This window comes from Pinus tabuliformis, chromosome 7, assembly GCF_031772625.1.
Source record: "Pinus tabuliformis cultivar Carrire ecotype Pingquan chromosome 7, CPIR1, whole genome shotgun sequence".
Classification (NCBI taxonomy): Eukaryota; Viridiplantae; Streptophyta; class Pinopsida; order Pinales; family Pinaceae; genus Pinus; species Pinus tabuliformis.
Window position 1 is genome coordinate 257575461 of NC_142293.1, and position 27974 is coordinate 257603434.

The 27974-nt window shown below is 39.9% G+C and overlaps 1 protein-coding gene across 5 annotated transcripts in view; it reads left to right on the forward strand.

Annotated features, from left to right (window-relative positions):
* LOC149246828 (Pseudouridine synthase family protein) overlaps positions 1-27974 on the forward strand; it is a 362779-nt gene that overhangs the window by 247614 nt on the left and 87191 nt on the right. For all 5 annotated transcript variants that reach the window (XR_016266560.1, XM_089458033.1, XM_089458032.1 and 2 more), the window contains exons 10-11: positions 17409-17469; positions 17598-17728. Coding sequence is in view for 4 of the 5 variants with exons in the window: in XM_089458033.1 (XP_089314159.1) it covers positions 17409-17469; positions 17598-17728 (192 nt within the window). In the remaining variant the exon portion in view is untranslated. The remainder of the gene's footprint in view (positions 1-17408; positions 17470-17597; positions 17729-27974) is intronic.

Sequence of the window (27974 nt, forward strand, 5' to 3'; positions counted from 1 at the left end):
ATCCTCATAAGCCCGATCACAGTAATGACTCAACAACCTCAAGTTGTAGTGCACATAAACCAAGATTTCTGCTCGGTTTTCATTGAGTCTGTTTCTTCTCACATTATGTATGAAGTTGTAGGTGCTCCAACACCTCTCTGTAGAAGAAGTATTTAGAACCTGTGAGAGAACTTTTTTTTCAATTTTGGCAAAATTCCCTAGCCGCCATATGCTTCCCACCATGTGAGAGCATCAAATCTGCCTCTATCATCCATTGCATGGAAGGAACCAAACAAACGAGTGCAACTGAAGTATTTGCCTAATTCAAGACACAGATTAGCACATTCCTCCAACTTGTCTAATGCTTGCAAATATCCTGTAGATACCTCTTCATCTATATGGGGTTTGACCCTAACCCCACCCCCACGTGCAGGTTGGCCCAACCAAGATGCAGAGTAGTATTTTGTGTTGAAGTTTCTAACTTTACTTAGTTTAGAAACCCTTCATGTACTTTTTCTAATTTATTCCTACCTACTTGTTATTTTTCTTTAACAAGTTATTTACAAAGTAAATACTGAAAATAAACACTAGTGCATGCTCAACATATTATAGATCAACAACCAAAAGAAACAAGAACAAACACACCACATGACACCATTATTTTTGGACCAGTGTCCCTGGAAAAACTCAATGCGGGAAAACCGGTGCAGCTATCTGAGGGTTTTCTTATTAAGCAATATCAGAGTACAATCTGGGTGCCGAAACTGGCCTACCAATAGATAATTTCCTTAGCAACTATACCTCACAGTGTGAGAGAAGTCTCCTTGCTGAAACCCTGGAAAATCCTTCCGGCAGCTCCTCAACACAAAACTGCTCTGCAACCCTAGCGTCTGCCCAAACTGGACTGCGTCAACCCCTCTCTGTCTCATGCTAGCCTTGCGTCAGCCTTTCTAGGCTCGCGTCAGCTCTGGGAGCCTCTGCGTCAGCTGCGCTGACCCCTCTGGCGCCCTGCGCAACACTTGGCTGCCTCTGCATGGCCCTGCGTGAGCCCTTGCTGGCTGGCTATGCGTCACCCTCCTTGGTTGCTGCGCTGCTCTCTCGGCACAATCTCTGCCTTATCTATTTCTCTGTACTCAATGCCCCTCCGCTGCTCTCTCGATCACTGATTCTAACTCTCGTAGCAAACCCTGCTCTAGAGAATAGAATGACTGATCATCTGGTGTACTCTCCAAGTGACCCTCAAGCCTCCTCTTATACTTTTCCTGTTGACATCTCAACGACTGAGATTAAGTCCCTAATCAACGGATAAGATTAGATCTGGCTTGATCCATGTCTTTTGGACCATTCTAACACAGATTCATATTAATACACATTAATATTTTATTTTCCCTTAGTTTAGACTTAGGGACTCCATTAAAAATATTAATTATTTTAATATCACCTGATCTGTTTAGAATTTGCCCAAACCCTTTCTGGGTATTGGAGATCTCATGTGCCCCAACCTCTCCACCAAATTTCGTGGCTAGAGCACATCCGATGCTACCCCAAATCAACATTTTGGCGTAAGGATATACGCCAAGGCATGTAGTGGAACATTAAGTTTATTACACCATGTACACACACAATTGGGAATCAGTGTATACAAGTTGGGATCATCTTTCTGAACAATATCTTTTATTTGCCCGAACATGGTATCCATCTGCTCATACACCTCCCCAATCACTGGTTTATCTGTATTTGCAAACCAAATCATGTGATAAATGGGCTTGGTGAATTCCAATACTTGCCTCACACATGCCCAAAAATGACCATCAAGAGCGGTCTCCTCCACCTATTCAAAACCTTGCCTGTCAGCTGCATTTGTAGCCCTTTCCATTAATACTTGCTAGTGTGGACTTGATACCATGCTAGCCAATGACTCTTTTACCTTCAAAAGGCGCCTGAAGGTGAGGTAATAGCTAGCAAATATAGTCTTCGCAATCTTCAACAACTCCAATCTTGAGTGTCTGTGGAAAAGGCCATGGGTATTGCTATGATTTGTAATAAATTTTATCATTTCTTTGCCTCTCTTGTACAAATCACCAATCCATTTGTATTGTTGGTTTTTGTTCTTAATAATATCATGCATCAAAAGGTTCATTGTGTGAACCCAGACCAAAATATGTTGGGGTATTTATCCTCAATAATTGCTCTCGCTGCCTTACAATTAGGAGCATTATCAGTGATGACTTGGATGACGTTGTATGGCCCAATACGTTCAATTGTTTCAAGTAATGGTTCTGCAATGTTGATGTCGGTGTTGAACTTGTCTGAGTAATCATATGTTGAAAGAAAGATGGCACCACTAACAGACACAACAAGAACACTTATCAATGGCTTGCCTTTTACATTTGTCCATCCATCAACGACAATGGACACCCCATGCTCAGTCCAAGAATTTGTCATTCTACTCAAAGAATGCGATATTTTTGCTTTTTCATGATCAAGTCCAATGGTTCTAGCCTTGTCATACCTAGGGCTCTTGTATCCTTTAGGGGCATCATTCATGGCAGAAACCATTTCATGCCAATAAGGTGAGCGAAGAACATTGAATGGTATCCCACATGCATAGAGAAACCTGTAAACTTTTGAATCCACATCATTCCTACACCCTTCATCAAGGAAATCTGATATGGTTCTACGCCTTAAAGAGATGTTTGGTGACCCTGTGCCTCCATATCCACTGCCATGGGAGGATTCTAAAGGAGTTCTTTGTGCATGTGATTGTGAGCTTGGTTCAAAGAAACCCTTTGATTTTTTAGATTTTGATTGGGCTTCCTTCTCTTCCCTTATGTATTTGGCTCTATCTACTGTTGACACCCCTGTACAAGTTTTGATTCCTATTTGTTTATCTCCATCCCATGGCCTTTTCTCGCAGAGGTGCTTTCTGGCACGGGTGTATGAACCTGTGTAATTATTGTTGCAATGGGGGTAGTGAAATTTAGTGGTTCCACCCCCTTTCCCTGCTTCAGGCCTATTAACATACTTCCACAATGGGGTTTGGTCTAGTTTAGTTTTTTGAGCTGACTCATGTTCACTCACCTCCAGCTCCTCCTCACCAAGTTACTCCTCTCTGGGGTTTTCATCAAATCCACTATAACCCACTTCTTCACCCCCTTCTTCATTTTCAACCCTCCTTTTTCTACTCTCCAACACCATAATAACCAAAAAAGGAACCAAGAAAAAGAAAATGCCAAGCAATATAACCATAATGTTTGAAATTTGAAGTTTCAAATCTTCAAAAAAATGGAATGGGAATGGGAAATAGAGAAAATTTTTTATTTACTTATTTAGGAATGAACATAAAAAAATTTGCTAGATTAGAGTGTAGATCCTACCTCTTTGGCCTCCAATCTCCCCTTGCAAGCTCTTCAATCTCCCCTTGGATGCCTCTCCTTGCTCCAAATTCTCTCTTGCTCTCTCACTCTCTCACACTTAGAAATTTAGAATGAAATGAATAATGAGAGGGAGAGGGTTTATTTATTTCCCCCCTCCCTTCCCCTCCCCTCCCCTCCCTCCCTTTTTTTCCCTTCCCTCCCCTTCCTTCTCTCGACGCCGCCATCGCCTCTCCCTCCTGCGTGGGCGTCGATCTTCGACGGACGGGAGCGATTGTTCCAATCGGGGAGTGGTCAGGAGCGACCGCTCCCCGGTTGGAAAAATCGCTCCTGGAGCGACGCTCCCTCCATCGCTCCCAAAATAACCAAGGGCGCTCCCGACCCGCTCCCGAGTCGCTCCCACTCGAAGCACGGATTGGGAGCGGGATCAGGGGAGGGGGGCGCAACACTCCTCCGCAACCCTGTGTCATCCATTCGAAGAGCTTGATGCCTTCTGAGATTGCGAAATCATTCTCACTGTAATTGTCTTTTAATAGTCCGAGATCTTGTAGCTGTACCCACGAAGAATCTCAGAGAAATCCGAGTTATATCCTTTTTCTTTTGTGCAAACCCTATTGGGTATATATAGTGGTCTGTCCTATGGGTAAGCCGACTTGAGTTCATGAATAGATATGTCACTTTAACTAAGCTGACATGACTATTCTTCAATATATATTTTGAGACCGACTTAACTGATTTCTTCATCGTTTTGCAGGCAGACTTCTTCGTGCTTGTCTTGGAGGATTGTGCTTGTCTTTGAGGGTTGTTCTAGGCTTGTATACATTTTACATATGTGCTCAAGAAGAGCTCTTTACATGTCTTTGACTCTTTGACTTTCCTAGACCTATGGAATGAGCAAGAAACTCATTCTTATAATTTACAACAATAATGTTCCTTTTTCTTGACAAGTACAAAGATCAAAGTTACATTTGTAAATACCGAACCTAGTTACACTTTCTTCAACAGCCCTAGGACTCAAGTCAAGGCAAGCGAAGTCAAGAGGAAGGCTATTAGAGGGAGATCGAAGTCTCCTAGAGAAGCAACAATAGTTGCTGTGAGCAGAATTTCAGATCTATTGGGAGGTCGAAGATATTGCAGTAGGAGGCCATGGTAGACTTGATCTTAGAGGGTATTTGTCCGAGTCTAGGTCATGGTATTCGTAATTGAAAGATCTGAAAGACAAAGAAGAGATTTATGGGTTTTCCCCTCAAGAGGAGGGGTTTTGGCCCTGGCTTGTAGCCTATATATTGTGGCACTGTTCTTACTATTTTGGTCGCTGTTTGATGTATTGCACATTGGAATAATAACGAACAAAGCTAATAAGTAAAAGGTAACACAAACAGTTATCAAGTTAAGAGAATTAACATATTCATTGCCTTATTGAATTCTCAACAAGAAGAACATTGAATGGTATGCCAAATGCAAATAGAAATCGGTTTTTTTTGCATCCACGCCATCCCTACAACCTTGATCAAGGAGTCACATGCAAATAGAAATCAGATTTTTTTTGCATCCATGTCATCCCTACAACCTTGATCAAGGAGTTATGATATTGTTCTACACGTTAAAGGGATGTCTGTGCCTGTGGCTGTGTTGATGGGAAAAAGTGTCCTCTATCAACGTCAGGGGAGACCACCAAAAATGTCCTCCATCAACAGGCTACGAATCCACTACCATGGGTGGATGCCGATGGAGTTCTTGATTTATGTGTTCTATTTGTGTCATATTAACCCTTTGATATTTTTGATTTGTATTGTGCTTCCTCCTCTTCCCTTATATATTTGAATCTCTGTTGTGTTGGCACATTTGCACACGTTTTGATTCCTATATGCTTATTTCCACCCCATGGCCTTTTCCCACATACATGTTTTTTGGCTTGGGTATATGAATAGTGTAAGTAGATTTGCAATGGGGACATATAAATTTAGTTGTTCCACCCCCTTTCCCTCATCCAAGCCTTGTAACATATTACCACAAGGGTGTTTGGTCTACCCTGGTTTTCTTTCCATCATCATTGTCACTCCCATTATCCTCCTTCGCCTCTTCCTCTTGGTATTCCCTCTCCTCTTCTCCAGGGTATCCTAATCCATTGCTACCCACTTCTTCATCATCTTCATCACTTCTTCTTCTTCTATTTCCCAACACCATAATCGTAGAAAAAAATGGAACCAACAAGATAAGGCTAGGACATATAGCTTGAGATTGTTGGCCACAATAAAATTAGGGAGGAATGGGAAAGAGTAGGAGAAGAGAACATCCTGATTCATTCAACATATAAAAAACACAAATGTTACATGGAAAAAAAGAGAACGGGATTAGAATTGTTTCCCACCAAAAATGGGCGACCCCATTTGAGAATTTTTCTTCTAGATTTGTCTTCAATCGACAACGAACAACTCCTGACAGCCACCAGTATAGCCAATTTAGTGTGCCATTTGATCTCCGCTCCCTGAGCCAGTCATATGTTCGCTTGCCCATCTGTCGAGAGCATATGTTTGAATGTGGGCAATCCAATCCTAAATGTATGCTTTTCATTATGCAATCAGGTGCTGATGCTTGTTTTTCCTTGGGCACTTTGGGCATGGATTATTGGGTGACTTGGAAGGAGGGCTTTTGACTGTAGTTTTGTTTGCTCACCTTATATGAGGGGTTAATCCTCAATCCTAGTCTTGTGGGATCTCCCCTTTGGCCTACAGCTTCGGGAAGGGCACTACTTGGGAAAACCTAATTTTGGTAGCGTGGTCCCGTTTTCCCATTTCAGATTTTTCACTCCCCTCCGCACATTACAAGCCCTATTTCATCATCTTCTCTCTCTGGGTTCACAAGGCATTGGTACACCCCCTTCCCTTGTCCACATGTTTGGGTCGAGCTTGGAAATGTTGCCTCGGAGGTTGATGAAACTAAAATAACGTTAAAAGCATATCATGGTCACAAGCAAGAAACAAAAGAAAAGAATATTAAAAAATGCAAAAGATGGCTGGGACATTTAAATAGCGCACGGGCAAAAGCCAAACATGAGGACTACCCCTTATCATTATGGGCATCACCCTGGTTCTTAGGGTCCTATGAGTGCCCCCACATCAATAAGGATCCCATGCACGTCCCAACCCCTGGTGGGTAATGAACTACCCCACCTTAAGGGGGAAATAACTGTTTCACACACAACATGCTGTTATCTCTTGGAGCCCCGAGAAGTAATACAAAGAAAAATCAAGAAAAGGCAAAAGGGAAATGAAAAAAGGTGGAAAAACAAAGGCTGGGGTAACTCATGTATCCTCGATTTCTCCCTCCTCCATTCATACACCTAAATATGTGGACATCCCTCATCATTACCATCTTTGAACCCATGGCATTTGGGTTTGAGACCCTTGTGTCCCTATCCATGTCATCATTATTCACATGGCCCCTATAAATTGAAGGACATACCTTGGACCTGTCTTTCTCCTTTTGGGTTGGGAACATCTAATGGGGTTGTTTATTAGTCGCTCCTACCTAAGAAGGTAACACTATTACAAGCTTAAAGCCCCAAATTGTGAAGGGAAGCCCAATGTGAAGTCTCATTTGTGCCCTTGATTAACAAGCCTGGTTCACTTAGATGCGCTAATGAATTATTGTACGTGGTGGTGAGGAAGTACATTGGATCTTATATGTAATTGGTAAGTGGTTTCATCATGGGCTGAGCAACTTATTTGGGGCCCAAGCCCACCAGAGGATCATATTGACACCCCTATGGGATGCGTTCAGAGCCATGGGACTCCATCATGTGTTAGAGCATTGTTTCATGCCATGGGCACCCTCAGCAACCTCAACAATTTGTTCATTGCCACAGATTATTTGCAAGATAATGCACTTGGACCAGTGTGCCCCGACCAACTTAGCATGATCATGGAACCTGATCTAAGGCCCCAGAGGAGGTTTGTCTCACCTTTGAGACTTGGGAGGGGAGGCACCATCAGTAGAGCCCTCATATGAAAGAACCTATAGTCTTATCTTTCACCAAGAGACCCATGAGACCAACATTTGTGCCCCAAACCCACTTGGGGCACCACATGATGACTTGCATGGAAAATTAGGGGCCATCCCCCAATTCATCTTTATTGGAAGCCTCTCTCTCATCATGGCACTTACAGGACCCAACATGGCCCTCCAACAATGCTACATCATCATTACGTCATCAACTCAACTTGCATATCGATGGCTAATTCATAAGTTTTGTGATAGGTACTTTGTTGGCTTGTGATCAAGACTTGTTTTTAGCACATATATTTTATAATTTTGGGGGCTCATTAGGCTAATTTGATTTAGAGAGACTCATATAAATAGAGGTGAGTCTCATTTCTGAGAACTCATCATCATCACTTGGGTTCTTCTCTTCTAGAAGAACTCGCACTTTTTCTTTAGAGATTATTGGAGATTCTTTGCTGCATTTTGACATTTGAAGCTGAAGTTTTCGATCTTCTCTGCAACGATCTCATTATTTGTGGATGGATATATCATATTGTCATCTTGTAAGTGCTTCTTGTTGAATATTTTATTGGAATTATGTTTAATGTATGGAATTGTTGCAACTGGCCTACTAGGTTACTGCTATTGTGCTCTAGTTGTTGAAAATTATTTTTGGAAAGCTTATTGGTTGGCAATTGCATATGTTACTCATTGTATGGCAAATGATGAATGTTCCTGTTGACCACTCCATGTCAACTACACCATAGCTGTACATTTTTTCACGCATGGATTTCCATCATGTCCGAGCACTTAGATGATCCATAGATTCATCATTATCAGCTATATGTACACTGGAGTTTTGTAAACCCATTATGCATTTTGTAATGTAAATGATCCTAGTAAGACAAATGTATGTAACAACCTAGGTAAATTTATTTTTCTGATGATGATTTCTATCCTAGGAGGTTTTTAGTCTCACCGATTCATGTGTGTTTCTAAACACGAATGATCGGTAGAGTTTTTCCCTCCAGCCTCACCCCAAAGCTAGGGTGGATTTTGTCGTCAGGATTTTAAATGAGTCCTAGTGTTATTTATCGAGTCTCTGTAAAAGTGATTTGGGAATAATTCTAACTATTTGGTTAGATTATTTTATTACAAGTCACTTAGCCTACTAGATCATATTTTGTGTCGCAGAAATGGGTAATTATTGAGGGTCTATAACGAACGGGTGTTCCCCCTTCATGTGTAGAAATGTAATATTTCATGTAAAAAATATTTAGTGCATGGTCCTTCATAGTTAGACATCATGACTAAATATTAGAGGGTTGGAAAAATTAATAATCCCTTCATGAGTCACTAAATTAAAAATTCTGGCTAAAATAAATTAAAATGCTAAAGCCAAAAATTTAATTAATTTAGGTCCTAGGAAAATTAAATTCTCCAACATTTAAAATTCGTGGGTTTTAAAGTTTTTAATATTTGGAGGTCCCTTGCCAAGGGAATATTGAAAATTTCAAGATATTTTGAACCCTTGGGCCATAGTAATTAAGTCAAAGTGAACTTTTTGCGACAATTAACTCAAAATAATCATTTTTGAGTTAATTAAAAGGAAATTAAAATTTGAAATTCGAATTTCCTCAAAAAATAACTTTATTTCAATGGTGTTGATTAAAAGATCATTTGATCTTCATCAATGGTTGAGATTGCTTTGACGGGGATCAAGCTAACTAGTCGTTGGAGACTTTTTCTATAAGTGAGAGGCCTCTCTCCATTATTTAGATCTGATTTTTGAATCGTGTATTTGCTGTAAAAAAGTTTTTGTAACTTTTTTTTGGTTAATAAAACACAAAGACTTTGGGGTTTCAGACCATGGTGTTCTTATTTTAGATTTTTGTGGTAATATTGTTCTTAATACTACTGTTTTTATTTGCATTTGCTGGTTAATAGCCTTTGAGGATTGATGTGTACATGTATCTTGCAGAAATTTCTGGGTTTTTTAAAATATCATTTTGGTTTAATAGAAATAACAGATATCTCTATTGCTTGATAATCTTATGATTATTTTGAATTTCTATTAATCTAACAATCAGATCTAAGTGTGCAGAAGTTATCATTCAGATTTTGGGCGTTTGGGTAAATCCTTAGTTGGATCAACCAACTCTCAGATTACAGAATCTAAAGAGCCCATTGTTTTTAATTTCTAAAGTCACCTTATAAAACATTTTATTTGCAGGGTTTTTCTTGGGCTTGTGCCTCTTTAGAATTTCAAATTTATTTCAAAATTTGTGTAAAATTTGTTTAAATCTATGTAATAGAGGGCTTTGATATGCAAATCTATTAGATCTATAGAATGTTATTGTAGATTTGTAAATATCAAATTTCTAATTCATTGGGGTTTTGGGTATTTCATATTTTTGTATATACATGTTCTGGGGTTTGCTATTTTTTGTTTGTGCAGGAACAAACTTGAAGATTGCAGACAATTTTTGTGGATTCTGGAGATAGATCTAGACCCTTGAGGGTATCCCCATTTTGTTTGCAAGTTAAAGAGAAATTTCAAGAAGATCGTGGGCAAATTTTTTAGGGCCTTGAGGCCCCGCGTTGGCCATCTCCAACCTCTTTCTCGACCTCCCTTCCATTCTTGACCTTCCTTCTTCATTCTTGGCCTCCCTCCATTTTCGGCCTCCCCTCTTTCTCTCGGCCTTTCCCTCCTTTTCTCGGCATCCTCACCTCCCTCTTCTTGTTAAAATTGGCAACTAGGGCCAAACTCCATGTGGGTCATCTTATTAATGGCAGTTGATATTTTTCTTGGATCCCTCTCATCGAGAGGTGTAGGATTGATATAAAGATCATCCGATTCCGATAAGTATTCATGGAGATATGAATATATTTGTGTTATGGGACAATTCGTCAAGGTCGGCCAACAACCAAATAAACCTCACTTGCACCCAACGTTTTAGTATAAATAAAGGAGGACTTCAAGTCATTTAGACACTCATCCTCTTGGTGATCTCTTCGTCTCCACTTGTCTTTGGGTTTTGGTGGGAGGAGAGACCTAAAGAGGATACACTGCCCTAGAGGATGCCCTATCCTATATGCTATCATGAAGGAGACCTCTACGCTGCCCTAATGAAGATCAAGCTTTAGCCATGGAGAGATCTATACGTTGGACATCTAGACGCAGGCGCTATAGATGCAGTCAAGGAGGATCCTTATACACTGTATAAAGGAGGCCTTAATAAGCGCTAGCCGTAGTCACAAACGAGGCATAGCCACAGTTGGAAGGAGCCCTACTGCAGGTCCTACCATGCAGCAAAAGAAGGTCTAAATACAACCCTATATCCGCAGTTGAAGGATGCTTCTATATGCTGCACAAAGGAGGACTAAACGTTGTCAAAAGAGACCTAATCTATCCGCTGTTGAGGAGCCCTAATCTGCAATCCTAAAGGAGACTTATACGCAGTCAAGGGAGGACCTATATGTTGCTTGAATAAGATCCTCCTAAACACTGTCAAGGAAAGGTCTAAGACACAATTTAGGATGATGCCCTAGCCACTGTTATGTGCAACCCTTATTCCACAGTAAGAAGACATAATACACAGCTCTAAGAGACCTGTTACAGTCATCTAAGCCACTGTCATAATGGCACATTGTTGTAGGTGACAACGTGGCCTATTTAAGGACTGTTTGGGCAAGTTAATGTTATTCTTGAGGGGCAGTAGAATCCGCAATAAGGAGGAACTAGAGGTTGCTGTTTTAGGGCTGTTTGGATCCCTAATCTACAACCAAGAAGTGCCCTAACCAGTCATCATGACAGCATCAAACACTGTGTCATACAAGTGTGGTGACAGTGCAGCGATGAGGCTGTTTATGACGACAGTTTATAATGTTTTCATTACAATGAAGAAAACTGTCCTTGTGTATATTCAAATTGAGTCAATCTTGTTGGACTCAATAATCATAGGCTTAACTTGCTGCTGGGCTAGGCCGTAGGCCATAGCCAACAACACAGTTTGATCTAAGGATCGCTCAAGTGGTAGAGCCTCACCTTGAAGACTTGCATTGTTGACTGTATGAAGGAAGAGCACTGAATGTTGATGACCTATCTCATAAAGCAGTGATAGCTAGTGCAACAACATGATGTGTGCAGCATGATGATTAAGAGCAACAAGTTGTGTACAACGTGATGAGGTACAACTCAACAGTGGAGCAGCATGGTGCAGCTCAGGAACATGGTATGATGTTGTAGCATGATGCAGCACAGTGAGGGCAGCACATAGACGAGATGCAGCGCAATGATATGTGAAGGAGTCACCTTGGAGAATCAGTTGAAGCAGTATGTCTTCAACTGATCTCATGTAGAGATGATCGATTCTCTTATCTAGAAAGTCGAAGTGTTGACTTCTGTTGTAAATGTACTATCTCTCTTTCTCTCTCTGCAGAACTATTGAAGAACATATAAGAAGAATTGATCAAGGGTTTCCCCACGTTGGGGTTTGTCCCTGGCTAGCGCCACATTTTGTGTCCTTTTGTCGTGGCATGTCTTCTTTGATTTATGTTTATGTTCTATCTGCAGTTTACTTTAATGTTGATGTGATTGCTAATCTGGAAAAGATATTGAGCTAACTATGAAAATTGAAATAAATTGCTCTAAGCATAGAACATACCTAAATTTAACACTTCTCGACCTCCCTTCACTCTCGGCCTCCCTTTCTTCATTAAAAATTTCTCACAAATTTTCGCTAAAAATTTCCTTAATTTTTTTTTTTCACAAAATTTTTAACACACAAATTTTTTTTGAGTTTGACATTGGAGGATTTCCAGTGATTTGGACAACATACCTCCAAGTGGCTTCAAGCCCCTAAGGTGCACACCCTCTAACCATTCCTTATTCATTTTGAAAGTAAGAGTAATACTGAAATAGATTTGCAATTAGCTGGAGTTTAGCAACAAATTTAATTTACATTTTTTATTGCTGTACAATTGCAGAAATAGAAGTTATCTTTAGTAACTTTTTGCATGCTAATTTCTGAACATTGTTTTACTACAGTTCAGTAATTTATTTTTGAGTTTTTAGATCAAATGCATCAATACATCAAGAATAGTTAAACTCAGAAATTTTCTGAATTGTTAGTTATTGTCAAGTGAAGTTTTTGTTGCTTTACATAGAAGAAATCTGAATTTTGCATGGTCATAGGACTGCTGGTTTAGAAAATATTGTTGGCATTAACATTTGATTTAAGAGTAGATTTTAGACTGATATTTCATTAATGTGATCTGAGTTTAAAACATTTAGTTTAATTTTTGAAGTTCATTTGTTTTTATATGTTTATGCAAATAGGACCAATCGAGTTTTACTAATGCATCTAATGATCTTTGATTGAGTACCTCATACAAATGGATTTATGAATTTAAAGTGTTTTATTTCCAGCATTTTACATTTCAGTCCTATTGTACATTTCAGTAATTACTTCTGCAAATTTTACATTTTATATTGCTGGTATAAGTACTTGTTTTCACATTACGATCATCATTTTTTTGAGCCTTAAGCGAAATAACACTCAAAATATAACTAAGCATAATTCATATTTTAGTTCCTCATTTAACTAAAATTAACTAAGTCCTTGCATTTCACATAGCTTTATGTTTTGCATCTACATACAAGACAATCGAATCATTCAGCAACAATTTCCCATCCTTTACTTGGACTTTATTTCTTTCGCAAGATAGTTGACTCCACAAGGCACTGATATCATTTCCCTCAAATTGATTTGAATCCTTAAAATCTTGCACAATCTAAAACAAGTATTGGTTGCTTAGCTGTGTCTCCTAGATTGGTTGGTTCCCAACTAATCTTTCCTCTTTCCATTTTCGTAGGGTCTACCCCCTTAGTCTGCTATTGGGAGACAACTCAAACAGAGTGATTGGGGATTAGTGTGACAGTCCCCAATCTGAGCCGTTGTCGCAGTGCGTGGACATTCTGTGCGACAGTAGTTCTTAGTGGATAAAATGTTGTCTTTCTTCTGTAAAACTGCATAAATCTTGAGTGGGTAAATGTTAAAGGTTGGTTGCTAGGGCATCAATATTTAGCCTCCTTAAGGACGGTTTTGGTCAATTTTAAATCATCTAAGACTCCATAGTGATCAACTCTTCTCTTCTTCATATTTTTCCCTCCTAAATTTTGGTCACCTAAAGGTAGGGCATAAATCTAGGGCTTGCTGCGAAATTTTAGGGAGGTGATTTTTTGGGAATTCGAGGGCCCATACATCAAGATTAGGGTCTAGGCTACCTATGCTCCATGTTTGGTGGGCATCCGCTTGAGTTTCATCTATAAAATCTCTTGCCCTAGGTGCCACTCCAAGAGGGAAAACCTAGGTCTTTCTCTCTCACCTTGGGGGCTTCTTTGAGGGTTGCATGAGCTTAGTATTCGTTGGAATAGATCTTAAGAATCTCTTTTTCCTCCGCCTTGACATGGCGTGTACCTTAGAAGTATTTCTTCCCACGATTATTCATAAAACCCTAGGTCTAGTGCAAGTCTTTCATAGTTCTCTAAAAGGAAGCGAAGAACTGCTTTGAAGTGTTAAAACATTAGATTGAGCTTCTTTGTGAGGTCATATCCAATCGCTTGGAGTCTTGATCTTAGGATTACATATTATAATCATAAATCTCAAACCCTAAGTATTGATCTCCTCCCAGGCCTTTCTTGGAGAGCATTTAGCTTCCCTTAAGCATTGAGCCATTTTTGTATTTCTCCTTGAATGGGCATTGTGGAATCATATCACACCTAAATCATTGATTTATTCATTCGAAGTGATTCCCTTTCTATTGGGACTCCCCCCATCGGTGAAAGTCCGTAAAGCGCAGGGGACCTTGACTGAGGTGACAGTGGGTCATTGTCCCATTGTTGTCACCTAGTCTAGTAGTTGTCCCTTAGGATTTCCCTTCCTAGTGCCTTGCTAGGTTGCGTTGTATCATTTTTGGCGCCGTTGCCAGGGAGGAAGTAGGTCTACCTCCTTGGGCAAATATCTAAAGAGTAATTCTCTTAACGATAATATATATCCTCTTCTGGCAACTCCATTGGAAGAACGAAGCCCTTGTTTTTCATTGAACCTCAAAGTCAATGCTTCTTGGGTGAAGTAGGCATCTCTCAAGGCATCTTTGAATTCGCCCTAGCAACTTCTACATGATTGATATGTGAAACCTAATAGAGTGTCTTACTTTGATAAAATTCCCGTTTTGGACATCACTAGCATTCCTGGGTACCTGAACTATGTCACCTTATGCACAATACTCGAGGTGCCCAAGTTTGATGGTGATCCATCTTCTGAAGTCGATCATGTAGTGAAATTTTCTACATATACCAAAAAAGATGATGCGGTCCATCATGATGTGCTTATATTGCTGTTCATAAGGTCCCTTCAAGGTCATGACTCATGGTTGTATAATTGCAAGCCTAGGAGTATTTCATCAGTTGAAGCATTCTTTGCTAACTTTCTAGAGCATAATCGAACTAAGGACTAGACTTGCCCAACATTAGATATTGATTTTCAAGAGGAAGCTTTCATTGAACATAAGGAGGATCATGAGGAATAAGAGGATCTCTTTCTAGATCTTCAAGATGAGATCATTGGCGAAGACATTAAGGGATATATTGAATGGAAGCAAGATAAGGAGTTTGATGAAGAAGGTTCCTTAGAAAGTAAAATTGAAGATAGCACCAATCCTTTTCAAGGACATTATCTTTGACAGTGTATGGTCTTTGAGAAAGATGACTCCATTAACCCCTTGGACATTAGTGATTTCTTGCATATATGAATGTAGGAGGGAGAAATCGTGGTACATGAGTTACCTTGGCCTTTGTTTTTCCACCCTTCTTCATATGCCTTTTGCCTTTTATTGGTTTTCTTGATTTCACTGGTCGGGGCTCGAGGGGATGAGAGCATGATGCATATGACGTAGTAGTGATTACCCCTTTAAGGTTGGGCAATTCATTGCCCACTAGGGGTTGGGACAATCATGGGTTCCTAAATGATGCAAGGGGCACTCATAAGGTCCCTAGGAACCAGAGTGATGACCATGATAATAGGGGGTAGAGCTCTAGTTTGGCTTTTGCCTATGTGCTAAATTTTTATGTCTCGACCATCTTTTGCATGTTGTATATTTCCTGTTGTAAGTGGCCAAATTATGCTTTTATATTTCTTTTTAGCTGCATTAACCTACAGGGCATCGTTCTAGGCCTGACCTAAGTGTGGACAAGGGGAGGGAGGGCTAACACCTTGTGGACCCAATGGACAAATGTGGACCCGGATGAGAAAAGTGTGAAAAGGGGTTATAATGAGTAGAGAGGAGCAAGAAATATGGTGTTGGGAAGAGGGACAACACAACCAAAATTAAGGTTTCCGATGTAGTGTCACTCCTAAAGCTAGTAGCCAATAGTGGAGATCCCATGAGATTAGGATATAAGATTAACCCCCTGGTTGGGACAAGGGAACAAGAGTATAGTCCAAGCCCATTCTTCCCGCCTTTAAGGGCCACGTTTTCTTGCATACATTATTAAGAGTGTCGACAAGCCTGTAGTTGAAGCTTGACATGTGCGACACATTTGTAACACTAGTATTCTTGCCTGAGTCCCTCTGAACGATGACAATCCCTCTCCCAAAAGGAGTACACTTGGACTTGTTCCCCATCTGAATTTGCAAGCCTATCTCCTCCTCCTGATAACTGGAAAATTATTCTCTAATTCCCATCATGTGACATGACGCTCCACTGTCAATATACCAGACACTTGCAGAGGTAGAGCTAGAGAGGCAAGCTATGAAAGCAAACTCATCCTATAGCCTCAAGGATAAGTCCTTAAAGTCCGCTAAAGTTGCTATATGACACTTCCCCTTCGTTTTCTCTCCCTTCTTCCTATTTGGACATTGGCTGACATACTGTCCTTGCTGAACGCAACCAAAGCACTTGCTTTTACTCAAGTTCTTTTTCTTCTTCTCTCCCTCAAACCCTTTATTCGAGCCCTTCTTGGTCTCTCCCTTTCCTCCTAGGGCCACGTTTTCGTCATCTTCATGCCTCTGAGTTTTACAACTGTTACTGCCACTGATGAGCTCTTTATAAGCTCCTCCTAAGTGAAATCACACCATAGGCGATTCCAACTCGTTAGTGCATCCTGTCCTTTAATTACTTGAACGAACACGTCTCATTGCTTTGAGAGTAGAGCACCACAAACTTGCCTCATCATGTATACATCAACATTAACTCAGGTACATACAATTTCTACTTTCATTTTAGGCTAGTCTAGCCTTTATATAACATATGGCCAAAACATTTTCTTTCCATCTTTAAAATGAAAATATTATTCAAGGATGATTTCTTAGGGATATGATTTTCGTGGATTTATTCCATCTGCATCTTCCTTGTTCCATCATGTCTTTTACTCAAGTACATAGTCCACATTGATGTCCTGTTTGTCATCTTGTCTATACTTATGTGAAATAATGGGCCGTCCTGCCCTTCATCTTTGAAAATCTTTATTGTTTTCATGTTCACAAGTCATTGGGCTTTGGAAATATCCACTTTCATCCCAATTTTTGATACTGCTAGAACCTGATGCTCTCCATTGTTTTTCTCTGATTGAATTTCTTTTGTGCAACTTTTAGCATTTTCTGCCAAGCTTCTTCTACTGTATGGAAAGTAAACGACTTCCTCTCATCTTGAATGGCATTTGGAAGACCGTGATGAAATTCAGGGTCAATTTATCTATTTTCTTGTTGACATTTTGTCAGCTGTAACATAATGACAATGTTCCATATTGTCCATCATACTTTATTTCCTTTCAGTTCAGATTTTGGAACTCCATCTAGAGTTGTTGCTCATATTTTAATAAAAGGAATTGTGCCTTGATCAAATCTTCAAACTTGTATGAAATTTTCATTAGACCATTGCCTTCAAATTTCGTCCAGAGTTGACTTCATAGTTTTGGTCATTAAGATTCAACATGCCTGTTAAAGATTTTAAAAGAATATGAAATTCATACTGATGCTATCTTAAAATAGGTTACTGATTGATTTGCAGGTTTAGCTGTTTGAGTCGAGAATATAAGTACTTCTTTTTCCGTGAGAACCTCGATATAAGTGTGAGTATAATTAGATACTTAAATTTTGTTTTAGGATGGAAAAGAATGTTACATTTCATTTAAATATTTTCTAGCTGACGCAATGAAAGAAATGATTCTCTTTATTTGGGTTTGTCCATGGATATCAGGGAATGGAAATTGCCTGTAGTAAGTTTTTGGGAGAACATGACTTCAGGAATTTCTGTAAGATGGACGCACTGAATGTTCACAATTACAGGCGCCGAATCACAACATTTGAAATTGTACCTTGCAGTGAGAGGTATGGAATTGTTAATGTGTGTGCAAGAAGACCACTGTCGTTTTTGTTTGCCTGTTCTGGTTTTATCACATTTATTATTATTCTAGTTTCCCTTGGTTTCTCCATTCTTCTTCATATAGTGTTTGAAAATTCCTACTGGCTTTTCTAAAACCTGGGGATTATCCTCAAATCCATATGAGCCATTATTGGCCTCATGCTTTCTTCTATGTTCATATAAATAATAATTAAAATGCTCTTGTTCTAGCTTGCTACAAAAATGTTTCAATAAATGTACATGGCTTAGGGTACAAATGTTTGCAAACCATCTTAGGATTCAGTGATTGACAAAAAGCCAAGAAAATAATAAATATGCAAATGCATAAACAAGAGACTAGTATATAGAATGGAGACTACTTACTAAAATCTTTCTTGGACAGAGGGATTGATAAGCTTCAGTTCATGGGTGATTCATCTATGATTCTTAATTGGATAAAATGAAGCATTCATGTACAAAATATTTCTCTCCTTCCACGAGCACAGCAATTAAAGGAAATATCTAATCAGTTTCTTTGGGTCAGCTATATTCATATTTATAAAGAGCACAACGAGATTGCAGATTATCTTTCAAAAGGAGTTCATCTTCCTGATCTTTATGGTTGTTTGGAATAAGTGCAAGATGGCCATACAGTGCCTTTACAACAGTTTCTTTTAATGATTTCCAAACTACTTTTGAACTTGTAATTTGTCAGTACATGAGACTGTTAAGTCTTCTGCATGTTTTCAATTACTTGGTAGATATTATACTTGATATCATGAAGGCTGCGGCTCTTTTTGGAATGATATTTTTTGGACTGTGCCTAGAGCAGCTAAGCATTGTATTTTTGTTTATCTCAAATAAAAAGACTTTTCTTTTTCTTGGAAAAAAATCACAGTATAAGGCTTATTAATTACATCCAATGATTTGTATTGTGTTTATGGCTATGCTTTGTGGCATGTTATAGAAGTTTAAGTGTTTTAGAATTTGAAATGAAATATTTGTCCATGCTGTTTATCATTCTATCTGGTGGCACTAGCAATATAGCTTACTTATTTTTTTAACAAAAACATAATTTTTTGCATTCTATTGAATTGTACAAAATGATGCACGGCCACAGCTAATTTCATATGGCCTTTAGTGGCAATTCAGGCATATTTTGCAGAACCTCTTGTTGTCAATATTTTGTGTAGATCTGAAGTCAGACATCTCTAAAGACCACTTACATTGAGTTTGGTGAGGTTTGGATATACTAGCATTCCCCTCATCACATTAAATTCCCTTAGAAACAGGCATATGGTTTGTAGAAGCACTCAACAGAAAATGGCAGTAAAAATGACAATAAAAACAGTGATATGGCTTTCTACGCTGTTAAAATTTGCAACTAGGGCCAAACTCCATGTGGGTCACCTCATTTATGGCCGCTGATATTTTTCCTAGATTCCTCGTCGAGAGGTGTAGGATTGATCTAAAGATCATCTGATTCCGACAAGTATTTATGGAGATATGAATTTATTTGTATTTACTTGACAAATTGTCAAGGTTGGCCAGCAGTTAAATGTGTGGCACACATGCCCAGTGAATCATATAAATACAAGAGAGGTTGATTCATTTTCTCATTATGTCATCTCACTCATTCTTCTCTCTCTGTCTCCTTAGCTTTGGATTATACAAGGAGCAGCTCACACGTGGGAAGGAGGAGGACGCATTAGGGCAAGGGGGACGTTGAAAGGAGGATGCAGAAGGTGCTGAAGGATTCTTTGACCTGCGTTGACCAAGCATTGACTCATCAAGGGCGGTTTTGGTGTGGTTGCCTCTCCTACGTAGGCTGCAGATTTTGGCACAAAAATCGAGGCAATCCGTCCATAGGTTTGACCAGCGTTGACTGCCCTAGTTTTGGGCAGCAGGTTGACTTCAGTCCACAATGGTTTGACTGTGTTTTTGGGGTTGTTCAAGGGCTGTTTCTTCAGGCTGTTTGAGGGCTAGTTGACCAGAAATTGACCAAGCATATTGGAGGTCAATTTCAACTCGTTTGACCAAGTTTGACTTTGCTGATCTAGGGTTTGCTGCTGATATAAAATTACAGAATTCTGATTTTGTACTAATTCTCTCTGCTGAACTATTGAAGCTAAAAGAAAATTTGATCAAAGGGTTTCCTCGCATTGGGGTTTGTCCCTGGCTAGCCGCCACATCTTGTGTCTTTTGTCTTGGCTTGTTTTCTATTGATCGTTTAATGTTCTATTTGCACTTTACTTAATGTATATGTGATTACTAATCTGTGGCTAATAAGAAAAAAAGAAGTAAACTTCTCTAAGCATAGAATATACCATAATTTAACATGGTATCGGAGCTGAGGTGAAGACAAAGCCCAAGCAAGAGCAAGAGCAAGAGCAATCACCGAAGAGAAGGTTGGCAAGGCTATCCTAAAAACTTCATGGGGTCCTCAACACTCTTCCTCGTTGAAGACAAGCTCCGTGAGAAGTTTGATTATCACGGATGGAAGATGTCTCTCGATCTGACTTTAGAAGATCAGGAAGTGTTGGACCATGTGAGAAGCAATATTGTTGTGCCTCCATCAAATGCATCCGCTGCTGCCAAAAGCAAGTGGTCTGAGGGAGAAGTCACAGCAAGGAAGATCATCTGGGACTCTATTGACAAACGCCTGGTGGCTTATGTTTCCGAGCTGACAACCTCCAAGGAAATTTACGATAGACTGGTGAGTTTATTTAAAGTTAATGATGCAAATCAAGTTCTCTTCCTTAGAAATAAGTTGAAAGAAATTAAGAAGGGCAAAGATGAGAGTATGCAGGCATATTTCTTAAGGATCACCGAGATCAAGAATGATCTCCTATCTATTGGGGAAGTAGTTCTTCATAGGGAAATGACTATCACAACTCTTGGAGGACTGTCACCTGAATGCTATATATTCAGGACTACTCTTCTCAACAATAATGTCATCCTAGGATTTGAGGAATTGATGGCTAGATGTATTCAAGAAGAGACAAGGATGGAAGAGCAAGAAATGTCCGCACTTAAAGGCCATCCCTCTGCCTTTTCTTCTCATGCTAAAAGAAGAAACAATTCTGGGGCTAAATCCAAAGGAAATGCTGGACTGAAGGGTGGAAGAAAAGGACGATGTTACAATTGCAATAAAATGGGCCACTATGCAAGGGAGTGCCTTGATAAAAGGGACTCACACTATGACAATGACCAAAATCACTCTTAAGGAACAAAGGAATGGCAGGTCCAATGGCAGAGGTAAAAGAAATGTCGGAAATCAAGGAAGAGGACAACCCTTCAAGAAGGCAAGAAACTCTAGGTACGAATCTAATGTTGTTAACAATAAGCAAGATGAATATTGTCTACCAGCGGCCTTCTCCACTACTGCTCCCCCGAACACGCTGGGAAATTGGTTTATTAATAGTGGTGCCTCAAGGCACTTCACTGGTTTCAAAGATGCTCTCTCTAATCTGATAGAGAAGGAGACCAACCTAGAAATTGTTCTTGGGGACAATGCAAAATATCCCGTGACAGGCGTAGGGAATGTCACTCTTTAATTGAATCAGGGTAATACAATTCATTTGCAAGAAGTCCTATACGTACCTGATCTCAAAAAGAACTTGGTGTCCGTTTCGGCAATGGAAGACAAAGGCTACAAGGTAACCTTCATCGATGGCAAGGTACACATATGGAAAAAGAATTTTAAAGAAGCTTTCGCTCTTGGGTTTCGAGTCGATTCATTATATCAGGTCGGAGGAAGTCCGCTGGGTGTCATGTCTTGTGACACATCACTTCAGTCCGAACTATGGCATCAGAGGTTTGCTCACCTTCATTATAAAGCTCTACCCAATGCAAGACAGATGGTGACAGGGATGCCCGAGTTTCGAGTAGAGCAAGAAGGTGTATGTCCGAGATGTGTCGAAGGGAAGCTCAAAAGGGGACCATTCCCCTCAAGCCAAAGCAAGACCTCTGATATATTGCAGTTGGTTCACTCAGACATATCTGGTATGATGCTTGTGAACTCCTTGGGAGGATATTTATATTACCTCACTTTTATAGATGACTATTCTCGCAAGACTTGGATATACTTCTTGAAAAAGAAGGATGAAGTGTTCACTTGGTTTCGTCACTTCAAAGCCTTGATCGAGAATCAAACCGAAAAGAAAATCAAGATCTTAAGGACTGATAATGGGATTGAGTATGAATCCAATGAGTTCCATGACTTTTGTAAAGACGCTGGCATTAAGAGGGAGACTACAACACCATATACTCCTGAGCATAATGGTGTGGCGGAAAGGAAGAATCGTACGATTGTGGAAGCTATCTGTGCTATGCTTCACGATCAAAGACTTCCAAAGTTTCTATGGGCCGAAGCTGCGAATACTGTCGTATATGTGCAAAACTGATGCCCTCATCAAGCATTGGGTTCCAAGACTCCCGAAGAGATGTTCACTGGTAAGAAACCTGACGTATCTCATTTTAGAATTTTTGGAAGTCTGGTATATTTTCGTGTGCTGAAGGAGAAGAGGAATAAATTGGGTGCATCTGGAAAGAAATGAATCTTTGTGGGCTATAGTGAAAACACTAAGGGCTGTAGAATCTATGTGGCTGGTCAAAGGGAAATCGAGATTAGCCATGATGTCACCTTTGACGAAGATATGGCTCTTAGAAAAGTTGACATTCTTCCTACTCAAAGGGGATCTAAAGAAGCTGACACCAGGGAACCAAAGGAAAAGGAAGATGAGACGAGGCCTGATGTGGAAGAACCTATGGATCCTATTGATCTCCCTCCACAAGAGGCTTCCTCTTCTAGGAAGAGGCCTTCATGGCTAAGGGGGACACTTGATGATGCTGAAGAGCACGTTGCACCCAGGGGAACCTTCCAGGAAGGTAAGAAGCCAACTAGGTATCAGGGATACTTGACCATCATGAGCACGATCATCCAAAATGAGCCTTCGTCATTCGCAGAAGCTGTCAAGCATCAAGTATGGAAGGATGTTATAATTGAGGAATATGAGTCCATCATGAAAAACGATGTTTGGGATGTGGTCCCTAGACCCCATGACAAAGCAGTTGTCATTTCGAAATGGCTTTACAAGATAAAGCATGCAGTTGATGAAAGTGCGGAAAAGTATAAGGCTCGTTTTGTCGCTCATGGCTTCTCTCAGAAGGAAGGTATAGAGTCGGGATAAGCTATACTAACATCTAGAACCATGCCTGATGACCGAAAGAGCTCCTAGTTTAGAGGGATTAGGCAAGGCAACAAGTTTGAAGGATTCCATAATGAAGATTGTGTTGAGATTTGAAGAAATGCCAGTGGCGAATTCCAAGTGGATCTACAAATATGTGGTAGATGGCAACATAAAGAAGTACAAAGAGGGATTTGAGAATTCTCCTAGAAAGAGGGAGAAGACTATGACAAGAGGTTTGCTTCAGTTGTCAGGTACACTTTTGTTAGAACTATTATCAATTCTATTAATTTGAAAATTGCACCAGGTGGATGTGGAGATCACTTTTCTCAATGGAGTAATTGAGGAAGAAGTGTACATAGAGCTACCTCAGGGCTTTGATGTACATGAGAGGAATTCTCATGATTGTAGACCAAAGAATGCTTTGTACAATCACAAGCAGACACATTGGGCTTGGTATTGTTGTATTGATGAATATATGATTAGTCTTGGTTGATATTGTTATTATATGACTTGTGTTTGACGGGAGAAAAAGGACTCATATGACAAAGGAAGCAACAATGGCAGGAGGATTTTCTTCCGTGATAGAGGGAGAAATCTGTTGAAGAATCTAGGGCATTTGGAATTAAGGTGATTCTTCATAACATGATAACAATTTGTGAAGTGTTTTTACACTTTATCTTATCTTGATCTTCTTTGCATTATTAGTGTGTGTGTTTACTTCATCAAACTGCTACCAAAAACAAAAGAGACAAGAACACAAGATGTTTGGCATTATGCCAGGGCCAAAACCTCTCCCTCTTGGAGAGGAAAACCCACAAAAAATTCTTCTTATAGAGATTCCAATTGATGAATACCAAGACCATGACCCTTGACACATTCTGCCTCTCCAAGACCAAGACATCAATCCTCTGCTCTGTCACTGCTGAGATCATCCTCATTGCTGCACCATTGAAGCCATCACTACAACATCACTGAGATCTTCATTACTGCTTCTTCATCACGTCACTGAGATCTCTTAACTTCATTGAGATCTTTACTGTGACCTTGATTCTATGTCTTCATTATGACAATCATCATGATGACTATTGCACCATGTCTCCATCTGCATTTGGATCATCATTGTACCCTTTGATAAGATCATCATCATGTTGAGTGTGTTCTATGATAAATATGCTGAGACTGAGATTGCAATTATAGGATCATTGTGATCTCTCTTAAGCTGAGACAGTGAGACTTGAGATTATGCAAAGACAGTAAGGGTTCCAAGGTTCTTTCCATCACATACATATCGAGATTGCGATACTGAGATCCTTACCTTCTAGTTAGGCCGAGACTGTAATGGTTACTGCTTCTCATTATGCCGAGAGTGTTACCCTCTTTCACTGTCATTACTGCTTCTTCTCATGATTCTGAGATTGATCATCTTTGTCATTGTTGTTACTGCGACTCTTCATTATGCCAAGACTATACCTCTGTGGTACTATCCGAAAGAGCAGAGACATCTAGGATTAGCGAAGTCCTGAGACCATTTTTATGCCGAGACTGTCTTACTGTTCTTTCCATCCGAAGTCCTTTCTGCTCCTTCTATCCATCAAGATCTAGCCTACCTGCACCTTATACCCATCCGAGGTGCAATCAAGCCCTTTAACCAATTATCTTCTCATAATGTGGATCTGCTCCTTTATACATGCGAAATTTTAGAGAGAGAGAAATCGAGTTCTGTACCTTGGATTTGCGAATACCCTAGACAGGTATTTATAGTGGTTTGTGCTCCAAAAATGAGCCGACTTGAACTTGTGAACCGACATGTCTTTTATCCAAGCTGACATGTCATTTAATTATGTATTTAATTCATTTTGGAGCTGACATGATATCCTTCTTAACGTTTTGATTACAGTCTTCTTGTGCTGGCTAATGGAGGATTGATCTTGGTCTTGGAGGCCTGCTTTGACTTGAATATATTTTACATAGGCTCTTAAAGAGCTCCTTCATACATGACTTGAGTCTTTGACTTTATTAATAAATCCCAAAGACATCAAGAAGAAGTCTTTTGACCTATGACACTTCTTGCTCATGAAACGCATGTAGCAAGGCATACAAAAATAATTTATTCTCTTTTATTACATTTTTTTTTTGGCTGTGGTTCACGGACACCTTGGTCAACGGGTGGTCGCTACGTCCACGAAAAAATCTGGGCTGATCGACCCCGAAGGGAATCTAGCCCCGCGACCCACTAGCAAGGCCTAACCCCAAGGGCTTCGGGCAGAATGGACCCTGTGACCTCCCGAACGGCAAGGCACTGATTTTGACCAACTGAGCTAACCCTTGGGTCTTTCTCTTTTATTACATTATTTACAAAGATCATGTCATTATGAAGACCGAACCTAGTTACACTTTGTTCAAGACAATCAAGCCATGCTTCAGTGTCAGAAGGAGTTGATGTATGAGTTTGAGATGAAGGATCTTCGTTGGATTCATTACTTCTTAGAACTAGAAGTGTGGCAGAAGTCAGAGGGAGCAGTGAGATTGCTACAATAGGATCTGCTTCAGTGTCAAGCAATTGTGGTAATGGTTCTAGTGAAGGAAATAACTGCAGGGGTATACAGATTCAAATTGGGTAGACAGTGCTATAGACAGGAAGAGCACATCAGGATGATGATTGAGTTTGGGTTCCACTTGGGCACAAAGTAAACAATTGTCGTACTCAGGACTGCAAGGGCTGAATATATTGTAGCTAGTTTGGCAAGTTGTGAAGTAGTGTGGCTTCAGTAATTGCTCATTGGATTGTTTGATCAGGTGTAAGAGACGACCATGATGACATGGTGAACCACATTGAGATCAAGTACCAGGTTATGGTATAGAAGGGAGTAGTAAGGCACACAAAACCTCTGTCCTAGGGTGAAGTTTGTATACTTCAAGGAGAAGTTTGAGAAGTTTGTATACTTCAGGGACAAGCTTGAGAAGTTTGTATACTTCGGGGACAAACTTGAGAGGTTTGTATACTTCAGGGACTAGCCGAAGTGGTTGAGAATATTTTCCTTCATTAGAGGGAACTATGATGTTGTTGCATCAAGGGATATGCATTCTCCCTAGGTTAGAAGATAGACAGGTCAAAATATTGAGCAGGCGCCACAAAATGCGGCTAGGGAGAATGGGCCAGAGTGCTCCCCAAGTGGGCAAGTGAGTGCCACTAGCATCGGGCAGGAAAGTTACCATTCTATTAGCATGCACGAATGGTAATAACATAGGGTTTCACCATAGGTCACAAGTGTTGACCAGGTCCCAAGTGATGACTTGGAAAATTGGTGAATTTCTCCAAGCGATGACTTTTGACAATGATGCTGATTCGTGATTCTTTCCACAAGTAATGGATTCACACATTAACATATCTAGCTCATTTAGGGACAAACATTCTCCCTGTGTCAAGTCTGTTGACCGGAATTAGGGAGAATGGTGTGGTAGAGGACAATCATTCTTCGTTTGTCAAGTTGGTTGACCGGAATTAGGAAGAATGGTTCTAAAGGCCCAAAATCACTCAGTTGAGTGGGTGCCTTTCAACATCAGGCTCTGACTCTTCATATAGGTTGAGTGAGCACATTTAGCATCAAGCCTGGAATTACTCATGAAGAGTGATGCCTTTGGAGATTCACCTTGTGTCAAAGATATTGACCAGGATGATGATGAACCATGAGTAGTCTATATACCAAGTGTCAGAGGGACTCAAACTATGGTGACTAGTTGATGCTAATGTTGTACCATGTGTCAGGAATACTAAACAAGACTATGGTGATGATGCACCATAGGTCAGAGGTACTGACCATAATTATGGTACTTGGTTGATGCTATAGATTTTACCATAGGCCAAAGATGTTGACCAGGATTATGGTAGTAAGATGATGCTGATGATAAATGATGAACCCTTTCTTAGAGAAATTTGTCAAGAAGAGAACATTTGAATAGTCATTATGAATACCTCCTTAGCTAAGAGGGAGCATTGAATTTTGTAGCTATGCTCGGTCTGAATAATTGATATTTTAGCCCTCAAAATATATGTAAGACATGTTCTTCATGTCAACTTTAAAAAGAAGGAATTTTGGATTTCTAAAATTAAATTTTTGGCCCCAAAAATGTAAGGTCAGCCCGCCTCTATAGATCCACCTATTCATGTTCATCCAATCATTATATATACCCATTCAACCTCATCATTTGAGGGGCAATTCAGATCACTTCTGTTCATATTGAAGTACGAATTTGAGGCTTATACAAGGACGAATGTGAGGTGTTATACATGACGAATTTGTGGGATGGTGCAGGACAGAATCTCTAAGGTAAGTAGTAGGACTTAATCTCTGAGATGGTGTAGGATCGAATCTTTGAGGAAAGCACTAGGACCAAATCTTTGAGATGTTGCAGACTGTATCTTTGAGGAAAGCAGTAGGAGTGAATCCCTAAGATGGTGCAAGACCAAATCTTTGAGGTGGCAGAAGGCTGAAATTCTGAGGAAAAACAAAAGGTTGAATTTCGTCCTTATATCTCAGCGTTGACTAAATTCTTTGTGGAGCAACTTGACTTGTCTAAAGGGAAGTTTGACCAAGAGTGACCAAGGGTTATGTTACTAGTGAGCTTGACTCTATGTTTGATTTGATGTATCTCTATTGAACTTAATGATTTCTCTAAGAAAAAGGTTGTTGGGTTTTTCCCCCATGTGGGTTTTCCCAGAGTAATTTCGTGTCTCTTGTTTGGTTGTTTCTTTATGATCCTATTGGCATTTTATTTCTAATGTTGAGATCTTTTGTGTAATTGCTTTATGATGAATCTGAATGCAAGAAAAGATTAACATAAGAAGTAATTATCAATTATAAGATCCTATGAATAATCAACAATGGGGCCCCATATGGCTTTTGGGGAACATAGAGTGATATTGATGGAAATTTGAGGGACAACCCCCAAATTGTGATTTGTAGAGGCTTCTACACCACACTTGGCACTCAAAATCCTCAATGCTTGACAGATTTGGAGCTCATTTCATGGATGACGTCAA